This window comes from Dipodomys merriami, unplaced genomic scaffold (assembly GCF_024711535.1).
Source record: "Dipodomys merriami isolate MVZ:Mamm:240054 unplaced genomic scaffold, mDipMer1.0.p SCAF_11, whole genome shotgun sequence".
Classification (NCBI taxonomy): Eukaryota; Metazoa; Chordata; class Mammalia; order Rodentia; family Heteromyidae; genus Dipodomys; species Dipodomys merriami.
Window position 1 is genome coordinate 31369312 of NW_027202382.1, and position 19759 is coordinate 31389070.

General features: G+C 42.5%; 1 protein-coding gene across 1 annotated transcript in view; it reads left to right on the plus strand.

Annotated features, from left to right (window-relative positions):
* The window catches only part of Pappa (pappalysin 1), a 226188-nt gene that overhangs the window by 13378 nt on the left and 193051 nt on the right, over positions 1-19759 (plus strand). Inside the window, exon 2 of the mRNA XM_070012448.1 lies at positions 17990-19052. Coding sequence (XP_069868549.1) covers positions 17990-19052 — 1063 coding nt within the window. The remainder of the gene's footprint in view (positions 1-17989; positions 19053-19759) is intronic.

Sequence of the window (19759 nt, forward strand, 5' to 3'; positions counted from 1 at the left end):
TCTTAATCTTGAAAGAATTCGGTTGCTGAAACTTATAGTTTGAAAATATCCAACTTACTCTTTTTCTCCTAGGAACCCTGAGTTCCAGGAATAATGAGAGGTTGATTCAGGGTCCTTCAGTAGTTTAGTAATAATATCAAGGGTTCACAAAAAAATCCTTGTTGGACCTCCATAGAACAATAAATATATAACATGTGCTCAGTGCTGTCAGGGTTAGCCATGAATAACACAGAGCAGTTCCTCTGCCCTTGTAGACTTTGTATTACCATGAGGAAAGAAAGGGAATAACCCAGTAACTAACAGTGTGAAAATACATTGAAAGCATCAACCAATGGAATCATAAGATCTGGTGTGTAGTATCCAAAGACTTCTCTGACTATTATAACAAGAGATCGTGTGAAGACACAAGAAGACTCTCAATTATAGCATTACCTTGGTGTGCATTGATTGCTGATATTACTGTTTTTGTTATGACTTGGATTTCCAATGTCATTACTGACTAAAATAGTAAAGTAGCATATTTGAGGTCAACAGAGGAAAGGGTGTTTCTTGTACTTGGCTTTAGGAAGAAATTGTGACCCTTGAGACATTTTCTACCAAAAAAATGATGTTTTACACACTTTTCTAGAGTGAACGTTTTCATCAGTTTTTTTTTAAAGGGATGTGTGGCCCTAAAGAGTGAAAATGTTGAAAAACTGGTGCATACCAGGTCATTTCCTAAATTCTGTTCCCAGCTCTAAAATCTGATCACTGTAGGGGATCTGTGGAAATGAGAATGTTGATGTTTAGTTGTCATATCAGACTGAAGAATTGCACTTTCCTTCATCTGTATCCTTGTTGGAATAAATAGAATTGGGAACTTTTATTCCTCTGAGGAGGAATTAGTTTATTCCTTAGAAATATAATCTACAACTTTGTTTATTCAAACTCTGGTCTCTGAATTTTGCAGAGATTTTTAAGTAGGCAGTTTCACTTCTAATGTGGCCTGAAATGGTCCTGCTGGTAATTATTCTCCATGGACTTTGCTCATGAATAAAATCATCCATCCACTCTGCCATTTTTCCTTCCTTCCCTCCTTCCTTCCTTCCCTCCCTCCCTCCCTCCTTCCTTCCTTCCTTCCTTCCTTCCCTCCTTCTTTCCTTCCTTCCCTCCTTCTTTCCTTCCTTCCCTTCCCTCTCTCCTTCCTTCCTTCCTATTTTCCTTTCTTCCTTCCCTCCTTCCTTCCTCTGTCCTTCCCTCCTTTTCTTTCTTTCACCCTTCTGCCCTTCCTCCCTCTCTCCTTCCTTCCTTCTCTCCCCTTTTTCTTTTCCTTCCTTTCTTCCTCTTTCCCTCTCTTCCTCATTCCTTCTCTCTTTTCTCCCTTCTTCCCTCTTTTCCTCTCTCTCTTATTTCTTTCCTTTCTTCCTTTCTCTTTCCCTACCTTCCTTTTCCTTCCTTTCTTCCTTATATTCATTTATGTAATCTTCCTCCCTCCAAACTTTGTGCTAAGGATTGGGGGAAAAGGAGAGTCTAATTCTACTTTTTTATGCTACTTTGTGTCCTTAAAACAAGTAAAAAAAAAATCTCTGAAACATTCAATGTAACTATGTACTTTCAGAGCATAGTTTCCAGACTCACTTCCAAATTTGCTGTTCCTGCATAACTATATAATGCTAAGTAGTTCTGGTGGTGCTTTGAGTCTGGATCTACACTACCAGAGGTTCCCTTATCAACAATATTTTAGATCAATGACCATGCCCTCAGATCAGCAGGTGGTAGACAAGCAATAGAGAACGAGAGGCCTGATTGTACAGAAAGAGAAGACAGCTGCCACTCACTTGGCTTGTGGGATTCTTTTTGTTCACTGCCTCGCAAAGGCCCTGTTCAGCAGTGCTCAGCCTGTGCTTTGGGGTGTAGGATGTAGCAGGAAGCCCTCTTTGCAAGGGGTTGTTTAGTTTCCGAAGCATTTTCGACATGTACCTATCATATTCCCACTCACCTTGTAAAACAAGCATTTTCATTTAATACAGTAAGGTCTTTGTATTCTCAACAACAAACACATGGTCTAAAGTCCTTGAACACAACCTGTCTTTTTCTCCAACCCCGACAGCCTGCCCTGACTTTGCCTGCCCTCTTACAAAGCCCAGTGTCAGTAAAAATATCTGTTTACAAACAAGGGCTCCAAGACAACAGTATCAGTAGCTCAAACAAGCCTCTGAAATGTGGCCTCATTCTGTCCTTGGAATCCTTGTTAACAATGTGTTTCATGGTCTGTGGCTTTCACAGAAGGCTCCATCTTTCCATCTGTCCCAGGGCCTGCTTTCCTTAACTCCTTCTACTTACTGATTAAAACCAAGCACAGTCTAAACTGCAGAGGCAGTCCATGTTGGCCTAGGCCTTGTGAAAAACTGAGAGACATGGTCCCAATTGCTTGCCAAAGGGAAAGGAAAACCTAAACCCATCCAGCCTGTAGTGCCGGCAGAAGTGGAACCCAATTGACAAAGGATTATTGGTTAGATGGATACCCCGATCAAATAATGACCATGCGGCTCTCAATCATTTTTCTTTCCTTTTCATTTTCTTTTTCTTTTCTTTCTTTCTTTCTTTCTTTTTTTTTTTTTTTAGATTGTGGGGCTTGAACTTGGGGCCTGGGCGCTATACCTGACCTCTTTTTGATCAAGGCTAGCACTCTACCACTTTGAGCCACAGTTCCACTTCTGGTTTTTGAGTGGTTAATTGGAGATAAGAGTCTCATGGAGACTTTTCTGCCTAGACTGGCTTTCAGCCATAATCCTCACATCTCAGCCTCCTGAGTAGCTAGGATTATAGGCGTGAGTCACCAGTGCCCAGCTGGTGGGCACTCGGCAACTGAAGGAGCTGTTCAACAACTTGAACTATTGCTGGCATGCAGTAATGATAATACCTAATTTAGTTGTCATTCCTGACATATTTTTACTGCTCCCTGTAATTCCCTGAAGAAGGCACTGTTCATATCCCAATTTTTCCAATGAGATATGAAGAATTTTAAGTGAGCTCCCGAAGATGTGTGGTAGGTTAATGGTAGAAGCAATCCTTAGGGTCCACATTCTAACAATTCCACCATAAAATCCCCTAATGTCATGTCTGAACTCCATAACTAAGTTTGCTGCCCAAATCATTTTCTACAATACATTTCCTTTGTGCTTCATATTAGGCTTTCTCAGTCTTAGCACCTTTGTCAGGTCAATCCTTGTTGGGTCATCATGTGTGAATCACAAGATATTCATGAACATCTCCAGGCTTTTACTCATTAGATGCAAAAGCAGCAAGCAGCCTCCTCTCATTCCAGAGTTAGGAAAACCAAAAATATCTGCAAGCAGTCGTAAATATCCTTCTGAAGTCAAAGTCTCACTAAGATCATCACTGACTTACATAACTTCTTCATATTAAACAGAACTACTTGGCATTCCTAGAATGCATTCCCACCTCCTTGCTTTCGACATTTCATTTCCACTTGACCTTGGCTGTCCTTAGCCTCCTCTCCATCGATCTTTTCTCTTCTGTGCTCTTTCAGTTCCTCAGCCTCATACATGGCCAGAAAGGAAATAGCACCTTGTCTGGGTTACTGACTTACTTGCTTTTATACCTTTTTTTTAAAAAGAAGTGTTCATTGCTTTTAAACTTCTGGGTTAAAATCTTCTAAGTATTCCACCATAGTCTTCAGTTCAAGCTTCAATCCACTCTACACAATCAACAATCTTGTCTATTAGGTTTACCTTGTGTCAGGCCCAAGCTAAGGACTGAGTGGGGGAAGCCAATTCCAGCCTTTGCACAAGTTAATGTGATAGCCTAATGGGATCTGAAAGGAACTTGGTGATCAACCCTACATCATCTTTTTCCAAACTGAACAGATAGGGAAACTAAAAGGCCAAAGATAAATGAAATTTAACCGAGGTCAAATAGGAACCCATCTCAAAGCTGAGCTAATCACCCTGAGCCAGAATAAGTGCCTACAATACCTTTCATCTATCTAGAACAGCCCTCGGGCTCTTTTTTTTTTTTTTAAAGAAAAATTTTAAAAATTAAGTAGTTGTCCAAAGAGGTTACAGTTTTCTATGTCAGATTATGAGTACAATGCATCTCAATCAGTGTCACCCCTTCCATAATTCTCCCATGTTTTCCCCCTCCCATCCTGAGTTGAGTTATGATTCATGATATTTTAGCAGATATCAAAACAACCGAAAGTTAACATCCAGTTTAATACACCTATCACCCTTCTCTAAAATTCTGCTTGCATTCCACCCTCTTCATTAATAATGCTGAATCCCATCAGATTGCCAAAAGAGAATTTGGCCTGACATAGCAGTCCTAGCTGTGTCATATCAGTCATTCTATGAATGAAGCAGAATGTAGCATCTCTAGCTAATGATCCTCATCTTTAGACGCCTCCTTTCAAAAGCCAGCAACGATGCCCCTCTATCTGTGGAATAACCTCAGATCTCTTGGCACACCATACGTGCCCTTTATGATCTAGTCTCAGGCAGCCCTTGCTGTTTCCTTTCCTCTGTGTTCCATAGTGTTTCTATGTGTAGCCTCTATCCTATGTAATACAGATGTCTTCCTCATTCCCAGGGCTACCTACATGTGACTTCATAGCTCTATCTTTTGCTCATACTTCATCTTGTGCTTAAAGGTCTCCCAGATTGACCTCTCTCAAAGCCTGTATCTCACCCAGGCTGAGATCTCTGAGATTCATCCAAGGGAAATTTCCTTGAGCTTGCTACTCAGAAGCAGCGTTTTCTCCATAAGCACTATTATTTGTGCCTCTGCTGTAGGGCTTGCCTTACTATATAGTACTTAATCTATCATTCAAAAAGGACCCCGTGTCCTCAAGTCACCAGTTGTTCTCTGGCTGACCAGTCAATTTACTAGTTACAAGTATGACCACTGAATTCAGATTGCCTGGAGTGGAACCCCCATTCCTGCCCCTGGCCAACAAATTACTCAAGCTTAAGCTAGTTAAGTCTCCCTTTTCTCATAATAATATTTCCAATCGTTATATCTCCCTGCTTGGATTACTATGAGGATTCCCTGTGGTAATTCATGCAAGAAACTTAGCTCCATGCCTTCTACACAGCAACCACCGGTAAGCACCGGCTCTCATGGCTCACCCTGCCTTGGAGTGTAATTCTGGATGGCTCAGCCCTGCAAAGTAGAGCTCTGCTTGTCTGGCCTTGTCCTTTCCTTATCTCCTTTTGCCATCTCTCTCCCTGAAGGGCTCACCCTTCTCCGTAGGCCAAGATGAGGTGATGGCAGGCTCACCCTAGAGAGGAGCTTTTGTTTCCAGATCTCAGCCCACACTGTCTGGGGTGTGTTTTTACATAACTCGCTGTGGCCCTGTGTCAGGTATGAAGTGTGCATCACTTGGCTGGCCCACCTGGGAATCTGCCCGTCCCTCTCAGCTCCCCTGGTTGGCGGCAGGTGCTCCTGTTCTTCCACCAAGGCTAATTTTGCAAATGGCCCAACAACCACACCCCCAAAAGGGAAATGAGCTCTTTAGGAATGGGTATCACAATGCCAAAGTTCCACAATTCTTGCAGAAACCCTCTGTTAAAGTCACAATTTCTGGGTGCTGGTGGCTCCCTCCTGTAATCCTAGCTACTCAAGAGTCTGAGAATCATGGTTCAAAGTCAGCCGGGGCAGGAAAGTCCATAAGACTCTTATCTCCAATTAACTACCAGAAAGCCAGAAGTGTAGTTATGGTTCAAGTGGTAGAGCACTAGTCTTGAGTGAAAAAAGCTGACAGACAATGCTCAGGCCCTGGGTTCAAGCCTCAGTCCTGACACACAAATACATAAAAAGCCATAATAATAATAATAATAATAATAATAATATATGTGATAATACATGAATAACAATAAGAAAACATGGATAAGATAATATGCATGTATAAAATACGTATGTATAATATTACATGAATAAGAATATATTTATATAAGAATATCTTTCTTAATTATATTTGTATCTAAGTCAATGCAATCATAATGTGTATATCTCTATGCCAACATAACTATGAATTTTCATTTACTTATTTATTTGGGGGAATAATGGAAAACAATGCTTTAAGAAAATGAATCCAGTGACATTTTAGGAAGGGAGGAAGCTACTGGAACATGGGTGTTAAAGAGAGCTGCAATAATGGTGAATGTCATATATGAAGCACGAACTCTCATGTACGCTTTTCCTGTACCCTTTATAGTGGGTAAGAGCATGATGATTGTATGAAATAAGAAAAGCAAAACCCTTCAGACAAGGATCTTGACTTGCCTAAATTTTGTTGTAAATGATGGTAGAGCTGAGATTTTAAGGTATAAACATCATTGAAGATATAAACACCCCTCTATCCTATGGGCATGTGAACTTACCCACATTTTGAGCTGTAGCCACATAACTACACATGCAGAGTACCTATTAGTGCTATCATTGTGTCAGAACAGATGGTAGTAAGACATAGTTTTGCAAATTTCAAATGTGCAGCGCGTGCATGCACACACGTGCACACACACACAAACAAGAAATATAAATGAATTTACCAAGAGAAGCCACATTATGATGAAAGCAAAACTGAGTGAAGGGAACCGTATCAGGGATGATGTGCCCTTTCCTTCCTCAACAGTGCAAATGAACATCATTTTCAAGATCTCTGAAATACTGAGAATAGGTATTGTCCTTTCTGGGATTTAGTAGATGTGCCTGGATGGCTTCACAGGAACGACTGAAAGATGCTTCTGATCTTACTGGCTACACCCATCTCTTTCATGTTCTTCAATACTATCTCCTTTTTGTGTTTCTTCCCACCTGCATTTGGTCTTTCTTGCTTTCACACCCAGGTATTAGAATGCTCATTTCTTGGATGTTTGTTTTGTGCCAGATACTTGGTTAATTGTTCAGCTAATATTATTACATCCTTCCAATCAGAGCCACATTGAGGTCATGTTGGAGCCAGAATTTAACAGATCTGTTTGCTCCCGAATAGTATTTTTAAACACAAGACTATCTATTGCGTTGTCTTTGGTAAACATTCTCACATGCACACTCAGTCTATCTGCCTTACATGTTTATGTGTGTATGTGTATATTAAAAAAAAACATTAATCAATGTCTTCTACTTGCCAGCCATTGTGCCCTAAGCATAGCAAACATGGCTTCTGGAACCTCCCTTGCCCAATGTTCATTGTACGTGGACAGTGCTGCAGCTCCAAATCAGAAAGTCCCACTTCTTTCTAATGTAGCTTCTTTTTTTTCTTTTTATTTTTTTATTGTGAAAACACTGTACAGAGGGGTTACAATTACATGGGCAAGATAATGAGTACATTTCTTATCACGCATTGTAGCCTCCTCCTTTGTTTCTAATGTAGCTTCTTGTGTGCGCAGTAGGACGGTGTGGTGTCTGTTTGCTACAGTGTACACATGTGTTACTCTTCAATTCCAGCTTCTCCCTTTAGATTAATGTATAGTTACTGGTGAAATGTAGATCTGGTGAGCAGTGTGGAGGAAACGAGGAGATTATGACTGGGGAGTATGATGTGAAGAAGTTGGTGCAAACTGGGTGTCATTGTGTCCTCAATTGAAGCCGAGGGCTCAAGTCCTGGCTCTGCCTCTCACATGCTGTGATAGTGAACAATTCACTTTCCAATCTTGGAGCCTCACTTTTCTATTTGTACAAGCAACATTGTCATTTTGAATTTTCTCCCTTTTAAAGAATCTTAAGAGAAGCAAATGAAATAACAAATGTGCTTTGTATGCTTGAAATTTTTCACAGAACATTAACATGATTCTGTTAGTATAACCAACAGAGTGATCATCAATGATTACTCTGTTTTTACATTATCCATGTGAAAAATAAGCAACTAATTTTAATAGAATTATTGCTTATGTTTTCCACAGAAAATGTAGAGCTTTAGCTAAGTGATAGCTTCAGACTCAGAGAGCGGGCTCTCACTCTATTTGGATGTTTACAGATTAAGTGAACTCTGCTAAGTCACTGAAACCTTCTGGAAACTCAGTTTTCTCACTCATTAAGGGTCCAAGGAATGTTATATTAGGAGTACTTAGGTTAATTTAATAAGATAATGCATATAGTTCTTATCCTTGGGCATGACACATGACAGATAATGGCTTTTATTTTTTAATGGATGAGTATAGAAATGACTGGCATTAGAGTGAATCAGAGAAGCAATTCTGAGGGCATGGTAAGAAAACGGGTTCATAGTTTTTCTAATTCAACAGTCTCTAGTCTCTTCTACCAATACGTGTCACTAAGTCTAGTACCAGCATTAAGGAAAGTAAAGTGTCTATGAAGAAGGTTAAGGCTCCATACTATGAACTTATAGAAAGGAATACATGTTGAAGGGATCAGTGGCATTATACATGTATACATCTATCAGAACTTGTGAGTGTTCATTTGGAAAATGGAAGAGCTCAGGGAGAGCACAGTCAAAAGCCTTGGACATCCTCGGGTCTGACTGGGGAGAAAAGGGATCAAATAACTCTGAGAAATTTGGAAAACCAGATCCTGGGAAGGAGAGGAAGTGGTTTAGGCTCTTCTAAGGAACTCTGAGAAATACTTAAAAAATGTGAAGTTTTTCTCAGGTGGTAGGGAGTTCTCTGGTTCTAAAAGTTGCTAAAGTGGATGATAAAAGAAAAAGGAAGGAAGAAAGGAAAAAGAAAGAAAGGAGAAGGAGGGATGGGGAGAGAAGGAGGGAGAGAAGGTGGGAAGGATGGAGGGAGAGAGGGAGGGAGGGAAGAAGGGAGTAAGGGAGGGAGTAAAGAAGGAAAAAAAGAAGGAAGGAAGGAAGGAAGGAAGGAAGGAAGGAAGGAAGGAAGGAAGGAAGGAAGATTATCAAAGGAGTTTTCAGCCCAGACTCTGCCTGATTCTGTGGTGAAGAGTAAAGGCTTGGGGTGTCCATGAAGGTTGTAGACCACAGGAGGTACCAGTCCTTGAGAGTTCCCTTGGAAATGATATCATTGTCTCTGATGAGTGAGTGAAGAGAGGAGCTTTTAGGTCATCCTCAGAATGACCAAAGGTAGGGTCTCCCTTCCAAGATAGATCCATCATAAACACCACCTAGTTCACAAGGCATGGTTTGAACCATGTAACTTTTGAGAGTGTCTTAAATTGAGCAGTGCTTCTCTTTTTGTCCTCTTCTACTTTCCCTTTATTCTTTGTCTTTTTCTCTCCTCCTCCACTTCCATTTCTAAGTGATAATGCACCAATTTCATTAATAAAATAAAAAAACAACAACGAACATAGGTCTCTAGTTGGAAGAGCAATGACAGAAAGGGTTCAGTGTACCAGCACAGAATAAAAGGGAAAAATAAAATAGTCCCAGTTCTGGGGGAAAATGTCAGGCATTTATTATGAATATCAATAAATAGTATAATTGCATTCACTGCACGCTATGCAAATGAGTGTTTGTAGTCTCACAGTAAATTTTCAAAATGGCCCTGTGTGTGAAGTACTTGTTATATCAGTTTACATACGAGGAAATTAACAAGGAGCAGAGTGTTTGCCCAAGGCTATACAGCTAACAAGGAGCAGAGCTGGGGTTCGAGCAGATTAATCTGACTCCCCAGTACACTTGTACATATGTTTTAACGCTTGTTATATAGCTAATGGCCCTGGGCCATGCCCTGGCACATTCATTATCTCGTTAGTTCCCTCCACAACTGTCAAAAGAAGAAGTGCTAGACCCATTTTATAGATGAGACCTCTAAACTGAAGAGAGATTCCGTGAGTTTCAGTCTCACATGGTCTGTAAATGGAAAAGCCAACATTTGACTTCAGACTTGTTTACCTACCTCTATGCCTAAGCAAACTGCTTGTAAGAGAGACAGTCTAGAGGATCATGAGCCAGAGAGGGATGGGTATGTACTGAGCCTTCAGAGGTATGTTGTCATCCCAAATACATTGCATATGTCTGTTAGTCATAATTATGGCTATACTCTTAGGTATACTTAGGGTGCACTTAGAGTATACCTTAGGCATACTCTTCTCAAATTTGCCTCGTATCTGAATTGTTTAAAGAAGTTTTCCATTTATCTTCCTTCTCTCTCCCCAGAGAGCTGTGTAGTATATAGGATAAGAGTTCTCCTCCCCCACAGTACACATATGAGAACTAATACTTGGAGAAGTAAATTGACTCATCCAAGCTCACACAGTTAGTTAAAAAATAAAAGAAAGAAAAAGAAAAAGTGAACAGACTCATCTGGTCATGGAGCCTCAGATAATTAATTGTTCCTAGCCAAGAGAATCGAACGAAAGTAGATGCAGAGAGAGTAGATACAGGTGACATTTTTGGGTGCTTATTTCATTGTTCCCTGTGGTCCTGGTCCTCCCTGTACATCGATATAAGCAAACCATAGGAAGCCCTTGAGCCAGTCTTGACTGTGTGACTTTTTCCATGGTTATTTTGTTGTTAATGCTACTGCTTCTCTGATACCAAGAATCATGGATGCCCAGATAGAAGTATACATTGGCATGTCCTTCCACCAGTGAGTTCCTTTTAAGACCTCCTTCCCCTGAGCCTAAGGGGAATCCTTTGAGGCAGTGGGAGTCCAGAGGACTGAGGATGCAGAAAAATGTTTCCTCTTGTGCTCTAGTGCTACCCAGGAGCACCCGCGTTCCTCTGAATATCTAGTGGTACTGAGTCCTTCAGGTCATTTTTGAGGAGCCACCCCCCCACCCCACCCGCAGCTGAACCTAGTGCAGGGACCATGGCTATACTTAACCCAAATCTGTCTGTTTTAATCATTCTCCTCTGAACAGATAAAAGCTTTCCATAGGATTGCTCTCTCAAGCATTCCTCTGTGGCTTTGATACCAGCGATTAAATCATGGAAGGCAAAACAAAACAAAACGGAGAGGGACCTGCTTCAACCTTTAGCTTTTAATTTTTTTTTTTAGCCTCCTGAAAGAAACCAGATTGCTGACCTAAATTTTCCCCCTTTCATCACCATATCCTCTCACCTCTGCTTTAATTCTCCCACAGCAAGTGGGTATCCTTAAAGTGGAGGGTCTAAAACTGTCTCCCCCCATCCAGGACCTGATATCGCCCAACCGAGGGAAGCAGGCTGGGATAGCTGATGGAACAAGTCCTAGCATCTCAAGCCTAAAATGGAAAGGACCTCTGTAAGGAACACCTGCTGTGGCTCTCATCTCAGGCGAGGTTGGAAAAGCTCAGAGACCCTCAGCAGAGCAGCAGCAGAACTGGGTCCAAGAGCCTGAAGTGTAAGGGTGGAAGTGATGATAAGGCAGGAAAGCAGCTAGAGGTCAAGTTTTCACTCTAGAGTTAAACACATGGTATGCAGAATTGGTTTTCCCAATCTGTAGACGGGATTCTTAGAAACAAAGTCACTCAGCCTCTCTGTACCTCAGTTTCCTTATCTCCCAAAAGCATAATGATAAAGCTCCTTTGACAGGGTTTTTAAGGGCTCCACATGGGAAATCTGTGCTTAACAGAGAGGTGGCTACCTAGAGGCTTTTGGAAACTGTTGTTTTTGTCATTACTTACTTGAAAATGCTACTTTTTCACAGGGGAGACAGGACCTGGATAGGGCATTCTCTCCTCTGGTATCGACTTTCCCAAGGAGAGAAAAACAATATTATAAATATTGTATAGCTATAACAGAGATACAGATAGATACAGATAGATGTAGACATAAGTTGTCCTTGTTCCCTAATTCTCCTTAAATAATGATTCTTTTTAAATAGGTCAAATGGTAACATAAAACAAAACCATCCCAGAAAAAACAAACACATAGAAAAAAAAATCCCACAGGATGGAGGCATAGCTATGGAACCCCTCAAATGTGGAGGGAACTCATGCTACCTTGAATTCCAGTCCTGCTGGAATGAGTGTGTGTGATGTTGGAAGAAGATCTCCCCTCTCCAAGGCTTCCGTTTTCTTTTCTGCAAATAGCAGCTACTGTGTGAGGTTGCAGTTAGAGATCTGAGAAGTCTCAGCATGGAAGCAGCTATCTCCGTGCTGATTCTACAGCAAGGGCTTCATTCCTGCAGACACATCCCTTCCCCGCAAGGAATATTTCCTGTGCATGATGACCACATCACCTCATATACTGCACTCTTCCCAAAATAGTAATTGAGTAATTGATGCACTATATTAAGAGGACTGAGAGCAAGGCAGTGGAAGGTAGAATAGATTTTTAGAGGAATCACAGTGGCAGAACTTAGAAGGGTTGTAGAATGAGGGTGCGATTGTTTGCTAGGTGGCTGAACAACCGAGATCTTATTTTCTTAGACTTCTGAAGACTAAAACCTGAAATACAAGTAGCAGCATGGTATGTTTATTTCTTCTAGAATACTGTCTCCTGGGCTTGTAGGTAGCCATCTTTTTTCCCAAATCTTCACACGGTCTTCCTGTCATACTCGTCTACGCCCTAATTATCTGTGTTATTTAGTTTATTTACTTTTTTGCTGGTCCCAGGACTTGAACTCAGGGCCTGGATGCTGTCCCTGAGCCTTTCTGTGCTCAAAGCTAATGCTTTACCCACTTGAACCCCAGTGCCACTTCTGACTTTTTCCGTGGAGATAAGAGTTGCAGACTTTCCTACCCAGGCTGACTTCAAACCATGATCCTCAGATCTCAGCCTCCTAGAGCTAGGATTATAGGCATAAGTCACCAGCACCTGGCCTAATTATCTTTTTTTTTCCTTTGGTAGGACACAAGTTGTAATGGGATCCATTAATGATCTCACTGTAATGTGAGACTTCTTTAAAGACCCTGTTATCGAACACAGCCATATTCTGAGCTACTGAGGGTTATGACTTCAATGTATGCATGGGGCATACTAGTGTTTAGTCCACAAAAGACCTAAAGGAAGATGGGAAGTAGCCAAGAGTATGTCAAATATCTTAGGAGAGAAAAACTCCAACTGGAATTTGCAACAAGCCTGAATATCAGACATGAAAGTAGAAAGGGGAACAGAATGAACTAGTGATAAAGAAGAGTGGAGCAGGAGAGGATAATGGAAATGTAATCATGATTCAAGGACATCATATACATGAATGCAGGTGAACATTTAAAATGTTCTAAAAATAGAACCCTGTATAAGAAACCATCAGGCACTAGGCATCAATGACTCATGCCTGTAACCCTCCTTCTCAGGAGGCTGAGATTAGATTTGAGGATCAAGGTTTGAAGCCAGCCCATGCAGAAAACTCTATAAGACTCTTATCTCCAACTAACCAGCAAAAAGCCCTAATTGGTAGAGCGTTAGCATTGAGTGAAAAAGCTAAGCAAAAGCACCCAAAGCCTTCAGTTCAAATCCCAGTACTGACCAAATAAAAAAAGGCCAACCAACCAGGGTTCCAATGACCAAAGCCTTAACAGGAGGCCCAGAAGAAGCCCTTTTCCACACATGGAGCCCAGCTCCTCTCCTTCTAGACATTGTGACCTGATACTTTATTAGCCTACAAAATGGTTCTTGACATTTATATTATCTAGTTCTACAGGGTCATAATCTGAGGCAGTTGTTTGCCAACGATATAAAGATTACATGCAGAGTGGTATGTGGCCCTCTACCTTGTTGAGTGAGAGTATGACCCCAGGATTATTCTCTAGTTCCACCAAGATGGTTCAAATGACCTTGCACCATTTTAAGCCATGTCTCTATCTTGCTCAACAACTGTAGGGAAAGACAGAGAAAGGAGGCATACTTATACCCGTGTTTCCTCAGAGAATCATGTTCTGTGACCTATATGGAGAGAATTGGAGGGGAGGGAACCGGAGCATGCAGCAGTATGGAATGGAGTAAGGTTGTCATTCAAATGAACACAGATTTCTGAGTAGCTTCTACATACCAGGAACAAAACCACGAACAAAAGAGTTCTTAAATTCTAGTGGGAGATCATTTCATCTGGATCCCTACTTTAACAGTTCCATGAGGCCATGGAACAAAAAAAGCTGGTGTGATTTGTATCCAGGAACAGTGACTTGGCATGCTAAATCTATATCTTTGGTGTCTGATCCCTGGTTCTGGGTTGATGCTCCAGAGGTACTTCCCATTCATCCAATCATTGGAATGTGAATTCGGTGAATTCAGATATTTTCTTGTGGAAATAAAGGCCCATCACCATTAATACTAACCCATCAGTGGTTTCCTTTTGCCACTTAGACTCCAGGCAAATGTAGCCCTCTAAATTCCTGAAGTCAGTGCTTCAAGGTTCTCATTTCCCTTAATGTATTTCCTCCTTGGTTGTACTGAAAACCCTTCTTTGCCTGTCCTCTCTGCCCCCGGGGCTAAACTACCTCTTAGTCTTAGCTGTATGTTTACAGCATCTGGCTTTTCTCATTCCTTGCCTCTTTTCTCTCAACTGTGAAGAGAAGAGGGGCGGCCTGAGCTTGAGTCTGCAGCCTCTGGAAGGTTCTGAGGTAAGGGCACCCCACCGATGTATAAACATTTTACCTTGCTAACCAGGGAACTGGGCTTCCAAGGGCAACAGGAAAACCAGGCACTGGGAGCCCCTAGAAAAATAAAAAACTTCAGTGGGGAGGAGGGATGTGGGAAGAGTCCTGTTTCAGATTTTAATTTCCTTATTAAGAGACCCTTCACATTTTATTTTTAGTGGGGAGAGGATAGGTGGGGGAAGGAGAGAACTTAAGCTAAAGATTAAGCATGAGCCAGGTATCTTCCAGAACCTTTGTGCCCTGCTGATTCACAAAGTGGGCACCAATAAGAGCAATCTGGGGCAACTCGTTCTAAATCTGGAATCAGATCTTTCTCAGAGGGACTGTCATTTCTTACTATCATCTAAGCTAATGGGGATTTAAGATCTGTAAAGTCATTTTTTTTGCCAGTGAGTTTGAGGAGGACTTGGGTTTTATCTAAGCCTTCATTCTAGCTCTTAACACATCAAATGAGATGCCTTCAGTGTACATATATATATATATATATATATATGTATATAGTTTCCAGTCATTTCCTACATTTTCATCCTTAATTTTACTCCTAGACCTGCCAGCATCTCAAAAATGAACTCCCATCTGTATTGCCATTGTATGCCAACGCTACTCTATTCACTGTCTTTTAAGTATGACAGCATGTTTAAAGAAAGATACGGAGCAGGAAATGAAGTTCCACAGAGGCAAAGTGCAAAAGTTCCATTTTTGCCCCAGATATTCAGCTAGTAATTGCTGTCATCAGAATTCAAAAGCGATTACCTCAAGTCCAAAGAGCCTGCTCTTCCCTACCCCCACCAGGAACACATTCTGTCCTCTGACTCTCTGACCATTAGCCACAGAGACAAAAATTAGTGCCTTTGGTATTTTTATGTCCTGAAAATCCCTGTTTTGCTTTAACCTCGCTGTTCAAAATTGGACCGAATCATTCACGAGACACTTTCTGAGTGCCTATTGTAGCAAGGTGCTGGGGAAAAATAATAGAGATCACCAGACATAGTTAGTATCCTCAGGAAACATCCAGAGAGGAGACAATGGGGTAGGCACAGGCAATTCCAAAACCAGAGAGCCCACATCAAGTTTCCTGAAAGTAAAGTGGGTGCAGAGGAGACAGTGCTTTCTCCACTCAGGATGATCGGGGAGAACTTCTGGGAAGAAGTGCCTTGTATGTTAGTCACTGGGAAGTCTGGAAGAAAGAAAATCAGATTCGGATTGAGTTTGTGACAAGGAACCTCATCCAAACCCCTCCTTTACTAGTTGGATCACTGAGGACAAGAAAAGGCACTTGGTTCTCCAACAAAGTGACCCAGACTGCAGGAGCAGGATGACTGTGTTGTTAGTAGATTCGAGACATTCCCTGAAATACCGTTGGCTTGGGTCACGGAGTGGGAAGAGACGTAGGAAAGCTTAGATCCTCAGCCAAAATGCTGGTCATGTCAATTCCTCACACAGAGATTTTTACACAAACTCTAAGGTCCCAGTGCCAGCCAGCAGAGCAGTAAGGATTGTGTGGGCCTCCTCTATTGATTCTGCTGGATGCTCTCCATGTTCATTTGATGAGCATTAATGGCAGATGCACACAGAGTTATGGTGACTGCAAAAATTCTCTAGTGAGAGTAGGGCCTGTCCTCCTAAATGAGCATCTTTTATTCATCCTCATCTCCCTCTCTTTTCTCCTCCCACCTGGCTTCATGCAGCATCTGACACTTAAAATGCACTCTTAATTAGCAAGTCCTCTTCCCCATCCAACACCTTTGTCTGTGCCAAGGACATTGGGTATATTCCAGAAAAGGCTGGGGAGCAAGGGGCTGGTGAGTATAAAGATAATTAGATCCAGAGACAATCCGCTAAGCTACTTCCTGGAGTTCCCAGAGTAAGTCTATGGATGCCTAGCCTGGAACACCCTCAAACACCTAACTAAAAGTTGTGGCACCCCTCCTCTCCAAGTCGATGATGTGGTCCAAATCCCTGTTGGCACCAGTGAAAGGGTGAGAGGTGTTATGGAATTATCACACAGGACAGTGAATTCCAGGTTCTTATAGAATCTACTGACTAATTGACTTTGAACTTGTCTCTTCCTCTCTTTTAATTTCCTTACCCATCATCACTTATGAGAAACTTTAATAACACTGCCATGAGGATGTTGCATAAATGTATTAAAGAAGTCATTCAAAGCTGGGTGGTGGCGGCTCATGCTTGAAATCTTAACTACTCAGGAGGCTGAGAGCTAGAGGAAACTGAAGTTTAGAAATAATCCAGGTAGGAAAAAAACTATGAGACTCCAATTTCAAAATAGCCAGTAAAAAACCTGGCTGAAGGTACAATTTCAATATAGAACTGATTCATGCAGACTTTAGTATGCCTGGCTTACCTCACAGGCTCTGTAGATTTTGACAATTGTTACCATTTTAAAGGCAACATCTCATATTAAGAGGATAGGCAGGTAGATAAGAGATAGATGATAGATAGATAGATAGATAGATAGATAGATAGATAGATAGATAGATAGAGATAGGTTATATAAGGATTATTGTTAGAGAAGAGCAAGCTAACATGAGTCTCAAGAGATTTGTGAATGGTACTGTGTAACCTAACAAATGCCTTCCACTCTTTGGGTCTTAGCGCCTTCATCTGTAAAATGAAGGAGTTGGAAGTGATGATTTTCAATAACTTCCCAGCTTGGCTCTTAAATGTCAACCTTTTTTTTTTGTCGGTCATGGGGCTTGAACTCTGGGCCTGGGCACTGTCCCTCAGCTCTTCAGCTCAAGGCTTGCGCTCTACCGCTTGAGCCACAGCACCACTTCCAGTTTTCTGGTGGCTTATTGGAGATAAGAGTCTCATGGGCTTTCCTGCCTGGGCTGGCTTTGAAACATGATCCTCAGATCTCAGCCTCCTGAGTAGCTAGGATTACAAGCATGAGCCACCAGCACCCAGAGAATGTCAACCTTTTTGGGGGGAACCTACCAAAGTGCTTACCTTTTCAACCCTTGACCTTACCATTCTCCCAAATTCAACTCTACAGATCATTCAATGACTGCCAATGACAGGTGTATACACAAATGTCCTCTAAATGAGCACCTTCTGTTATAATCTGCTATTTCTCCTCTTACCTCACATATCATCCCCCACTTAAAAGTTCCTATTAATTAGAAAGTATTCTTCGCCTGAACTTTCACAAAAGAAACAGTGTTCTTCAGATTTGTATCACTGTTATTGCTATTGTTCTTGTGTTTCCTTTAGCTGATGTACCCATTCTGCAAACCAGAAACTCCCTCACACCCTCCATATTCAAAACCATTCAAAATGAATCTGCGTGGGTTGGGCTATGATGTAATGGCTCCAAACCCAATTTATTCACTTCTCAGTTTCTTTAACCCTTGGTATAAACCACCCTTGGGGCGGTCCCAGAGGCACCATTAGTAACTGCCAGGATTCCACAAAGCAGTTTGAAATTAGGACCACCTGAGGTAGAATTTTATTGGGGGGGGGCGAGTAACACCCGCCTTTCCCTCCATCTTTTGTTTATTCATCTTTCTCTTTTGGGGCCACATAGGGCTGTATGACAAATGCTCTTATACCTCGCGCGATCAAGGATGGGTCGTGGGCATTCACACCGTCGGTGATCAAGGCAACAGAGACCCACGCTACTTTTTCTCCTTGAAGACAGACCGGGCCCGGCAAGTGACTACCATCAATGCCCATCGCAGCTACCTCCCAGGCCAGTGGGTATTTCTAGCTGCCACCTATGATGGACGTCTGATGAAGCTCTATGTGAATGGTGCCCAGGTGGCGAATTCCGGGGGGCAAGTGGGTGGCATATTCAGCCCACTGACCCAGAAGTGTAAAGTGCTCATGCTGGGGGGCAGCACTCTGAGTCACAACTACCGAGGCTACATAGAGCACTTCCGTCTCTGGAAGGTGGCCAGGACTCAGCGAGAGATACTACTGGACATGGAAAATCACGGCCTCTACACCCCTCTACCTCAGCTCCTCCTCCAGGAGAACTGGGACAATGTGCAACGCATTTGGTCCCCCATGAAAGATGGCCACAGCCCCCGAGTGGAACTTAGTAATGCCCACGGCTTCCTGCTGGACACGAATCTGGAGCCCCCTCTGTGCGGGCAGACGCTGTGTGACAACAAAGAGGTCATCGCCAGCTACAACCAGCTCCCCAGATTCCGCCAGCCGAAGGTGGTGCGCTACCGCGTGGTCAACCTCTACGATGATGACCATGAGCACCCAACCGTGAGCCGCCAGCAGGTGGATTTCCAGCACCAGCAGCTGGCCGAGGCCTTCCAGCATTACAACATCTCCTGGGAGCTGGAGGTGCTGGAGGTGAATAACTCCTCCCTGCGTCACCGCCTTATCCTAGCCAACTGTGACATCAGCAAGATCGGGGATGAGAGCTGTGATCCTGAGTGTAACCACACGCTGACCGGCCATGACGGCGGGGACTGCCGGCACCTGCGCTACCCAGCTTTCATGAAGAAGCAGCAGAACGGTGTATGCGACATGGACTGCAACTACGAACGCTTCAACTTCGATGGTGGGGAGTGCTGTGACCCCAACATCACCAATGTCACCGAGACCTGCTTTGATCCCGACTCTCCACACAGGTAAGCCCCTCCTGGGCGGAGCGTGCACGCTCGAGAACAACACAGGATGTTTCCATTTGATAGATGTGGCATCTGAGGCCTGTGTGGGTGAGGACAATTTTTCAGTGCAAGCAGCAGCTTCAAGGCAATTCTATTATTACTCAGGTCATCAGGGAAACCACATAGAGCTATCTAGAAGTTCATTGTAGAGGAAATGATTCAGTATTTATCACTGGCTGGTAAGAAAGTCTCACAGGCCAGGCGCTGGTGGCTCATGCCTGTAATCCTAACTACTCAGGAGGCTGAGATCTGAGGATCACGGTTCAAAGCCAGCTCCAGCAGAAAAGTCTATGAGACTCTTACTTCCAAATAACCACAGGAAAGTGGTTGAAACCAGAAGTGGTGTTGTGGCTCAAAGTGGTAGAGCACTACCCTCAAGCAAAAGAACTCAGGGACAGTACCCAGTCCCTGAGTTCAAGCCCCATGACCAGCAACAGCAACAAAAAATCTCTTCTCAAAGAGCTGAGTATAAACAGGTTGACATGCACTGAATACAAATAGCTGTGGTACTGTGTATTGTTGATTGGGATAGAGCTATACCAATCCAATGTACTAGTTCCTAGTCACATGTGAGGACATTTAGGCCAGTTCAAATTCAATGAAACTGAAAATCCAATTTCTGGGTTGCACCAGCCACATTTCAAACACCCAGTTGCCACATCGGGTTT